General features: G+C 39.3%; 2 protein-coding genes across 2 annotated transcripts; both read left to right on the top strand.

Annotated features, from left to right (window-relative positions):
• The first annotated feature begins 5,233 nt into the window (after positions 1–5,233).
• LOC118479474 (auxin-responsive protein SAUR21-like) lies at positions 5,234–5,725 on the top strand. The gene has a single exon (XM_035974016.1). The coding sequence runs from the start codon at positions 5,319–5,321 to the stop codon at positions 5,616–5,618; it is 300 nt and encodes a 99-aa protein (XP_035829909.1). The 5' UTR covers positions 5,234–5,318; the 3' UTR covers positions 5,619–5,725.
• A 1,904-nt stretch (positions 5,726–7,629) lies between these two features.
• On the top strand, positions 7,630–8,101 carry LOC110865936 (auxin-responsive protein SAUR21). Its single transcript, XM_022115281.2, has one exon. It carries the CDS (start codon positions 7,717–7,719, stop codon positions 8,014–8,016), a length of 300 nt encoding a protein of 99 aa, XP_021970973.1. The 5' UTR covers positions 7,630–7,716; the 3' UTR covers positions 8,017–8,101.
• Positions 8,102–10,923: the final 2,822 nt, after the last annotated feature.

The following is a 10,923-nucleotide window of genomic DNA, read 5'->3' as shown; positions in this document are numbered from 1 at the left end:
ATTCAAATAAGTGATAATATATCACATTTATCCGGGTGTCAAGTTCGTCTCTCTGCTGTACGGAAGTACTGACCTGTTCACGGACTTGCACCTGTGCCCTCATGCATACGAAAATCAAGTTCCTCATCAATAAGTGATTATATCACATAGGACTTGTTTTCAAAACAAAATAAGTGAGTATCTCACATTCTATACGGTCAAACAGATGATAATCGGTATACTCACCGGTAAGATGAACTCTCGTGCATACCTTGATACGGGAATGTGTCGTGATGTGGATGAACACCGGTCGGTAAGTATAAATCACACATTAACGTATCCTCTAAACATGATTACATCTGAGAAGTTGAGCTTAAGTGGACAACAATACCGATAATTGTTATAGGATGCTTATCTTAATGTTAACTAACTGAACAACAAGAGTGTTTTGGCATGACCGTACACTGATATGATTCTCTTACCCTCGAAACTCGCAAAAAGAATGTTTGTATATATTTATTTACTGCTTAAATTTTATTATTTCTTTTAAACAGTTTCGTCGTTTGGTGTATATCAGCACGACATTAGCGGTGATGTCGTTTGATAACACTCAAAGGATTTTAAATTGTTGTCTTTTAATTTCAAAAATACCAAAAAGATTTTAGGCTTGTTTTAATATAAACTTTATAAAAGCCAAAAAGATTTTATTTCTGCCTTATTTTCGATCGTACGATGTTGGAGCTCAAGTCTTCGTTACCTGAAACCTGACTGAAAACCGAACTGACTAAATCTTCATAAACGGTCAAAAATTTGCATGTTTGAAAGTTAAAAACTAAAATTGACAAATTTTAAACTTTCAAACTGTCGGACGGTGTTTGATTGTGACATGGTCATACGTGTGTCATTTGTTTATGTTAACTATATTCCAAGCAGTTGTTCTCATTACGCGTTTAGATTTCTTGCATGTGCAGATTCTAAAGGCTAGGAGAACATGGTCGATGACAAGCTTTGGAATGAAGACACGACAAGAAGGCACTCAATGAATGAAAATGATCGAGTTGCCGCTGGCCATCATCATCACTTCAAGGATCTTACTTCATAAAGTTAAAGTATTTCACGAGCATAACTCAAGGGGGAGCTTATGTTAAGGGGGAGTTTGTCAACACACTTCCTACATGATACGGGTAGTTTGTTGATACACTCTCTACTTTCAAGACGTGAAGACTTTGAAGATCCTCCGGCATTGAAGACATGATAGGACATCAGAGTCTTGAAGACCTGAAGACCGAAGACTGTCGAAGTTCCAAACGAGTCTACACTTTTAGAAGAACAAGACAAAGCTTAGAGATCAAAGACAAAGCTACAGCCAAGGGGGAGTTTGTTGGTGCACTTGTGTCTGTACTTTGTCTGTATTCGGTCTGATATAAACGATGTCCTGATTTGTGTTGTAAGTTGACCAAGTCAACCATCCTCCGGTTTGACTTGGACAACATTTGAAAGATGTTCTGATCGAAGGATAGCCTCGAAGGATACACCTGATCCTTCGAGGTGATCGAAAGATATGGTTCGACCATTAGATCTCGAAGGATGATCCTTCGAGGTCCACGCTGATCTTTCGTGTAACATGTGGTCGACAGATGATCCTTCGGACCATCTGTCGAATCCTTCGAGCAGACCTGCTGAGCTGGGTATATATACCCATGCATGTGTTGAGTGTGGGTTAGTTCTGAAGTTCTGCCATTTGCACCGAGAGATAGAGAGTCTTCATTGAGAGCACTCTGTCCAGAACTCACACACACACACTTGAGAGTTTACATGTTAGATTTGTAAACATTGAGCTTGTAACCGAACCCTCATTGCGTTAATACGACTAGTGTTAATCGGTGAACTTGTGTGTTTGTTTCTCTACTTGCTACTAACTCGGTTTGCTTGCTAGCTTGGATTCCGCACTCGCTAGTAGGTTTGTATAACAAGGTTTAGGTTAATCCTCCGCGAAAAGGGACCTACATCGGCCCGATTACATGATAACCGAACTAATACCAAAGAAGTATACATCCGGGGAGAAACCAAGTGGTGATTTCTCCCGGTGAGGTCTCAAACCTCCACTCACTCTCTTGCACACACTTGTGCTCTCACTCTTGTGTTGCAAATGACAAAGTGTTGGTATTTATACCAAACACAGGTTGTATGGTCGAAGGATCAAACTGACTGGTCGATAGATCATCTGTCGACCATCCAGCTTTCGAAAGATACACACATACCTCGAAGGATGCCATATCCTTCGAGGTCCATCTTCAACCTTCGATGGATATCTTTCGAGCTCATCGAAGGATACACAATCCTTCGATGCCTTATCCTTCGACACCAACATTAAACAACCATAAACTGTCTAGCAAACACACACGGTCAACCGAATAACCCTCTCGTTTGACCACTTCAAACGAGCGGGTCTATACACGTTCGATAGACTGTTTCACTAACTATTACAAATTCAGCGTAAAATAATAACTAATCTATTCGACAAGCATCGGACACAAAATCCGCATCAACAAATTCCCCCTTGTCCGTTGCTGTCGAATGCTGAAAATGCAACTGCAATCATCGATCTTCAGTCAAGTAATCATCTTCTCTGTGTAAACAAATTCCCCCTTGACCGATGATCCAGGTAAGTAGTATCTTGATGCTCATTGTATAAAACTTCCCCCTCAAAGTATGCGTATCCAAGTTGATTGTTGTGCAATTTCCTCAAAAGGCTCAATTGACCGATCTTCCGCTGATCTTCCAATACTCCAACCGGCATTTGATAAGGGTTCCATTCTATAACAACTGCATCAAGTCTTGATCTTTAAGCATACCTATGATTACGTTTAGAAATTTACCGTAGAAATTCAACATATGAAAATTTTTATCCCCCCATTTCTTTGGTAAAATCTCTAAACCTTAACAGATTCTTTCCACTTCAAAGAAACTGTCGTCAAATGTTCACCAATTCCCTCCACTGAGCGGAACAGTCATCAATCTTCATTGAATGTTCTCGGTTCCGAAAATTCACGAACATGACTTTCTTCTTTGCATAATCTAGTTGAATAAGAACGTCCCCTGGTACCCCGTAGGATCTGACTTGTATCCCCCCAAAGACCAAAGACTTTGTGAACTCGTTAGGACCGGTATAGACGTTCCAGGTTCATACGTTCGTCTTCAAATGCGAGAATATGACAATAAACAAAATCCTTTCGAACATTTCCGAATAACCGGTAACAATCATAAATACTGATGCGCGGAAGCGAACATATCGTGTTGTTTTTGGCCCATAATAGTCGCGTCACCATTTTTGCCATTGCATCGGTAACCGTGACTACCCCACAATTTTTCAAACATCAAGTTTTCATCATCTTCTGTTTTCATCGTTCCGAATCATCCCGCGCGCTTCCAAAACCCATACGAATTTTGACCTTGATATCAGGAGCGCGATTCAGATAAGCTGCGCGAACAACCAACCCCACTTTGCAACTCACGAAGAGAAACGGGTGCCCGACTCCGTGTTTCATCCCATCGTTCACCTTGATCCAATAAATCTCCAGCCAAAAAAAATATATAATTTATACCTCTAGTGGACCAAAAGAAGACTTAGCCAAAGTCACATGACCTGTCGACATCATCCTTTTACATGACCTGTCGACATCATTCTTTTAATCCATAGCCCACTTTTTGACTTAACAGCTTTGATATATATATATTTTTTTTTATTAATTGATAAAGTCACCACCGCTAAAATTGACCAACCCTATACTTCCATTTATTCTTAGCCGACATCATCATTTCCTGACCTCTTTTTCTTCCTCGATAAAAACAACAACCAGCCTCCATTCACAATTTGTTATCCTTCGAAAACTGAATCAATCGAAAGAAGAAAGAGTGACCCTTCGAATTGTTGATCTTTCGAACAATCTTTCGAATACACAATGATCTGACCATTCGATACAGAATTTTATCTTTCAAAATCAGTTGATCTTTCGAAAAATAAGGAAGAATGACCTTTCGAAGTAGTTCTGGAAATATAGACTTGACCTTTCTAAATCAGTTGGTTGACCCTTCGAAACAATCAAATAATCTATCGAAAATTTAAATGATCTTTCAAAGTTTTGGATCTGACCCTTCGAACACAGTGAGAAATGATTGACCTTTCGAGCAGCCTTATCATCTTACGAAATATGCAGATGTGACCCTTCGAATTCAGTGAGATGACCCTTCGAGCAGTTAACTGATCCTTCGAAGTTCTTTACATCTTTCAAATTATGAAGATGTGAAGAACATCAAGAACACAACAACCTGGGTAATCTGCAGATTCGATGAAAACGCTCGTACACGATTTTTGATGAAGAAAACTTGAAGATTTAGGAGAAAAACATAAAACCCAACACTCGTTTTATCACAGATCTGAATATTCGGGTCCAGATCTGAGTTTTTCTCATTTTCACCATTTTTACATCTTGAACAAAAACCCACAAAAATCACAGATCTAGAGCACATGTGACTTAGTAAACGGTTAGTTTTACTAAATCGGGCACCTGTGCTCTGATACCAATTGTAGGTCCCTGATTCGGGATCGATTCCGTGATTTTCATGGTTTTGTTCAAAGACGGAAGAGATAAGAGAGGATAAACAAACAAACTTTGTATTAATCCGGTAGTAAACATTACAAGTCGGCCCGATTACATGATAACCGAACTAATACCAAAGAAGTATACATCCGGGGAGAAACCAAGTGGTGATTTCTCCCGGTGAGGTCTCAAACCTCCACTCACTCTCTTGCACACACTTGTGCTCTCACTCTTGTGTTGCAAATGACAAAGTGTTGGTATTTATACCAAACACAGGTTGTATGGTCGAAGGATCAAACTGACTGGTCGATAGATCATCTGTCGACCATCCAGCTTTCGAAAGATACACACATACCTCGAAGGATGCCATATCCTTCGAGGTCCATCTTCAACCTTCGATGGATATCTTTCGAGCTCATCGAAGGATACACAATCCTTCGATGCCTTATCCTTCGACACCAACATTAAACAACCATAAACTGTCTAGCAAACACACACGGTCAACCGAATAACCCTCTCGTTTGACCACTTCAAACGAGCGGGTCTATACACGTTCGATAGACCGTTTCACTAACTATTACAAATTCAGCGTAAAATAATAACTAATCTATTCGACAAGCATCGGACACAAAATCTGCATCAACAATCTACAATATCACCCAACCAGAAGCAATACTTTGATTTTGTTTTCCATAACAAACATTTCCAAGTGAAACAGACTCACACTATCTTGAAAATATGGCCATCCGTATGCCTCGTATCATTCAAGCAAGAAAAATTCTGAGGCGGTCATTATCTAATGGAAGCAGAACTCCAACATATACGGACATCCCAAAAGGCTATTTTGCAATTTATGTTGGGGAACAAGAGAAGAAGCGGCACATGGTCCCGGTTTCACTATTAAGCGAGCCTTTGTTTCAGGACTTACTGCATCAGGCGGAGGAAGAGTTTGGGTACAACCACCCAATGGGCACGCTCACAATTCCATGTAGTGAAGACGTATTCACGGATCTTGCTTCTCGTTTGGGAGCGTTCTGACATGTATACGTTTGTCTTTATAACCGCAGTTTTGTAAACAGCTAACAATTAGGAACACTTTATAGATAGATGTAAATAGAGAATTGTTCCAGTTGAATGAAATTTAACTTGGATGTATTTTTTTAGTTGAAGGAATCTTAACTTTTTTTAATTGCTGGTTTTCTTAAAAATACAAAGCTTGTGATCAGCTAGAGATAAAGGAAAACAAGTGGATACTTACAAAGAGAATACGTTTCTTTTTTTGTCACTCAAACTGACACTGCACTCAATCAACTAAATTTTACACCAGGAAGAGACATCCATTATACATAAGTCACTCACTGAACTAAAACAAAACAAACACATGTCCTCACATCATTTGTTAACAATATGGTCTCTGATTACAGCAGAGTGAAATTCAAATTATGATAATTACCTTGCATAGGAACGAATCTCACCTGTTAGTATTTTACATGTTCTTGTAATACTTGTAAATGATGTCCACATAAGCATGTCACAGGAACAACAAAGGCAACATTTCTGACCACTACAATCATTAGACATGAAAAAATCAGCACACAGCAACTTGACTACATGTACAAAGATATGATTTAAAGGAGATGTTCTAAAAGTTCGCATGTCATATGTAATGATCAACCTGGACGAGACATCCAAAGAACGTTTACCGGAGGTTCTTGGTATTGCAAAACTGTTGATACACTTTTGTGTGGACGCGGCACGTTCGGTTCAACACTTTAACGGAATGAAGACCAAGTCGGATATCCTCCTATCCTACTTGGGTCCGACAAGTTTGTCTCATTTGTTTTGTAATGTATAAATGAACAATGCATGTTGCATACTTGGTTTATGTCTGTTTGTGTGTTTATAACGGTCTGCAGCAAACTGTTAACAGTTTGCATCATTTCCATGTTTGGCAGCCCTCGACGAAACTCCCAAATTTCGTCAAGCACTCATATGGGGAAACTCCCTTTGTGATGAAACTCCAAGTTTCGTCATCTAGTGCATGGGGAAACTCCATGATGAAACTCCTAGAGTTTCACCAAGCTAAAGGACAAAACCATCATGAAACTCTAAGTTTCATCATGCTAAAGGACAAAACCACGGTGAAACTTCAAGTTTATCCATGACGAAACTTGTGTTGTGATGAAACTCCTAGGAGTTTCACCATACTACAGGACAAAAGTCATGGAGTTTCATCAAACCGTGTGTAGTTTCGCCATTAGCCCCCATGTTTCGTCACAGTTGTGTCCAGCTGCCTATATAAACACACATGGTTTTACTTTGAAACTATGAGAGCATAACCCACTGTAAGAGTTTACTTCAAACTGTGTGTATCGGTTTGAACCTTTCTTCTCATCTAATCAATTAAGAGTGATTCATTGGTTACTTTGTGTTCGTCATCATTATATGTTCTTGGTTTGGCATCGTTACGGGGATTCCGCACCCGTGACCGTGTTTGTTATAAACAAGGATTCGGTTTCGTATTCGATCCTCTCAGATTCGGGACCTACAAAAACCCTACAAATCCAGAGATGAATAATTTATTTTTGACATATTCAATGGGTAAACTTTACATAGATTTATATTTTGTATATCTTTGTTGAGAATTAATAGGTTAATGAATATCTGAGGGGCCAGGGACGATTTTCAAACCACTAATTTGGATAACCAGCTGAACCATCGGTCCTTAGGCGGTAAGACACAATGACCCAATACGGAATCTTTGGTTGAAATGCCAAGACACATGCATGTGATATTGGTCCTCTTATTCACTAGTTAATGTGATAAGAACTCTGACCGTATATATTTCCTGGTATAGTCCTTCTTTGCTTGCCAGTGGAGATTGGTGTCCACAAAAGCATCCATAATTTTATTGTAGGGACCCAAAACCATGTGCGTCTGCTCTATCCTCCATATGTCACCGTCTATTGTGAAATGATCATTATATCCTGTTCTTATATAAAGCGTTCAGCATTCCCAATACAACCACATCAAAACTCATCTACAACATCATATCTTTCACCAGGAAGCGCTACTTCGATTCTTATCTTCCTTCAACAACTTTTGTAAGTTAGCAGCCTCTCGCTTCCTTGAAAACATGGCCATACGTATGCCACGCATCATTCAAGCAAGAAAAATTCTCAAACAGTCCCTCTCTAATGGTAGCACCACTCCTGCATCTATGGACATCCCCAAAGGCTATTTTGCCATTTATGTTGGAGAACAAGAGAAGAAGCGGTTTGTGGTGTCTGTATCACTACTAAGCGAACCTACGTTTCAGGAGCTACTACATCAGGCAGAAGAAGAGTTTGGCTACAACCATCCAATGGGCGGGCTCACGATTCCCTGTAGTGAAGATGTATTCACAGATCTGGCTTCTCGTTTGGGAGCATTTTGACTTGTATACATCTGTCTATATCTACAACAGTTTTGTAAACATCTAACCAGTAGGAACCATTTATAGTTGTAAATTTAGATCATTGATCCAGTTGAATGAAATTTAGTTTGGATATTCTTTTGAGTTCATGGTATTCTATATTTTTATAACATGGTTTTATTTGAATAAGAAGCGAGTTAGTAGCTAGTTAAAAAGGTTTAACTGGATAGCTACACTGAGAATTACATGCTCTCACATTTAGATAAAACCTGACAATAAGAAGATGTTTATACCTAATCCAGATCCTGCCTTGTAAAAAGCATTGAAATAAAGGCAAGGTTACACGTGTACGAGTCCCGAACTTGTTAACAATACAGACTCAGTTTAAATGGTTCTCCTGTTTGAAATTTCTATTAATATAATTACCATGGTCAAGGAAAGAATTCCCACTATAGAGTCTTAAGTGTTCTTAAATGAGCTAGCTAGTGTTTGAGGTTCACACAAACACCTGACTCGAACAAAAAGGCAAGATAGATGTAATGGTGGCAGTCCAGAATTTGAGGTCAGCATAAACACTAAGCTTCAGAGATATTGAAGATAATAATCGCTAGCGCTCAAAAACTTAACCAAACTTCTTAAACCTCCACGTTACGATGTAGCGAAGGCATTCTAGAGTTTTTACTCATCTTATGTGTTGATCAACGTGTGTGAGGCAGTCAATAAACAATTTTCAGGAGGCTCAGGTTCCTTGGAAACATAACTCCCTAAGAAATTTGTAGGTCCGGCTAGGAGGATCTAGTCGCCTAATCCTTGTGTACAAACCAACCCGGTTGTGCGGAATCCAACTGGAAAGGCAAACCGAGATAGAACAATCAAATACACGACACGCAATATTCACCGATTAACACCTCTGTATTAATACGTATGAAAGATTCGGTTACAAAGCAATGTTTACAAATATGTTTTGCAAACTCTCTAAAACTCTCGTGTGTGTGCTCTCTGTTCTTTCTATGTGTTCTCAATGTTTTCTGTCTAACCACAGACTATTTATAGCACTACACACTACGAAACAGATCAGACTTGGCGAATCACAAATCAGTTCGACGAAACAAGACTAATATTGACGAAATTGGATCATGTTTGACGAAACAAAGTTGTTTCGTCAAGATCCTTTTTGTTTCGCCAAACTTGGGCTTGGGCCCAGTAGGTGTTTCGCCAAGGAGTTAAGCCCATGTTGCATTCTGATTGGTCAAAGTGAAGTTGTTCCATGCATTCTGTATGTGAGATCCACATTTGAAGAATTGAAATGGTTAGACAACATATGACATCATCATGACATCATCATGATGTGGCGACGAGAATGGTTCGCGGCTCTCCGTGCTTCGCGTGTCGAACTCTGGGGCGCACGACGGAGGAATGTCGTGACGTCGGGCTTGAGCCGGACCTAACCGTGTCAAAACCAAGTTGAACAGAACCGAGTCGCGACCACATAATATGTATCAACAAACTCCCCCTTGGACGCTACTCGTGAGGTTCATCTTCCATGTCTTCCATGTCGGAGGATCTTCAAAGTCTTCATGTCTTGAAAGTAGAATGTGTATCAACAAACTCCCCGTTTCATGTAGGAAGTGTGTTGACAAACTCCCCCTTAACATAAGCTCCCCCTTGAGTTATGCTCGTGAATGACTTGATCATTAGTGCTTGAGATCCTTGTGGTATTGATGATGGTCAGCGGCAACTCGATCATCTGCATCATTTGAGTGCCTTCACGTCGTGTCTTCATTCCGAAGCTTGTCATCGACCATGTTCCCCTTGCCTTTAGAATCTGCACATGCAAGAAATCTAAACGCGTAATGAGAACAACTGCTTGGAATATAGTTAGCATGAACAAACGACACACGCATGACCATGTTTAAATCAAACACCGTCCGACAGTTTGAAAGTTTAATAAATTTATCAATTTCAGTTTCTAACTTTCAAAACTTGCAAATTTCGACCGTTTATGAAGATTTTTGTCAATTCGGTTTTCGTTCAGGTTTCAGGACGAAGACTCGAGTTCCAACATCGTACGATCGAAAATAAAATAGAAATAAAATCTTTTTGGCTTTTATAAAGTTTATATTAAAACACACCTAAAATCTTTTTGGTATTTTTGAATATTTCGAAATGTAAAGACTGAAAGCAGTAAATAAATATATACAGACATTCTTTTTGTGAGTTTCGAGGGTAAGAGAATCATATCAGTGTACGGTCATGCCAAAACGCTCTTGTTGTTCAGTTAGTTAACATTAAGATAAGCATCCTATAACAATTATCGGTATTGTTGTCCACTTAAGCACAACTTATCAGATGTAATCATGGCGAGGGGATACGTTAAGGTATGATTTATACTTACCAACCGGTGTTCATCCACATCACGACACATTCCCGTATCAAGGTATGCACGAGAGTTCATCTTACCGGTGAGTATACCAATTATCATCTGTTTGACCGTATATGATGTGAGATTCTCACTTATTTTGATTTGAAAACAAGCCCTATGTGATATAATCACTTATTGATGAGGAACTTGATTTTCAATGCATGAGGGCACAGGAGCAAGTTCGTGAACAGGTCAGTACTTTCGTACAGCAGAGAGACGAACTTGACTCCCGGATAAATGTGATATTTTATCACTTATTTGTTTGGACATGTGATTGTTTATCACTTATTGAGGTCGAATGCAATATGTACACGTATGTATAGTATCATGGAAGTTCTAGACTTGCGTCCTCGTTATTTATTTTTCGGTAAAAGATACAACCATGATACCCATATGATAAGCAGCATAAAGACCGAATATCTCAGAACCTCGGCAATCTATCAAACGAAATTTCGGTACTAAGACCATATGCCAATGAATGGTTTCCACCTGGTCTTCAGTCGGTT

The sequence above is a fragment of the Helianthus annuus genome, chromosome 6 (genome assembly GCF_002127325.2).
Source record: "Helianthus annuus cultivar XRQ/B chromosome 6, HanXRQr2.0-SUNRISE, whole genome shotgun sequence".
Taxonomy (NCBI): domain Eukaryota; kingdom Viridiplantae; phylum Streptophyta; class Magnoliopsida; order Asterales; family Asteraceae; genus Helianthus; species Helianthus annuus.
Note: the sequence above shows the minus strand (reverse complement) of the source record. Positions and strands in the feature narration are given on the sequence as shown.

Bases quoted from the DNA above. Each gene is read 5' to 3' on its own strand.
- LOC118479474 (XM_035974016.1), top strand. From the start codon at position 5,319: ATGGCCATCCGTATGCCTCGTATCATTCAAGCAAGAAAAATTCTGAGG.
- LOC110865936 (XM_022115281.2), top strand. From the start codon at position 7,717: ATGGCCATACGTATGCCACGCATCATTCAAGCAAGAAAAATTCTCAAA.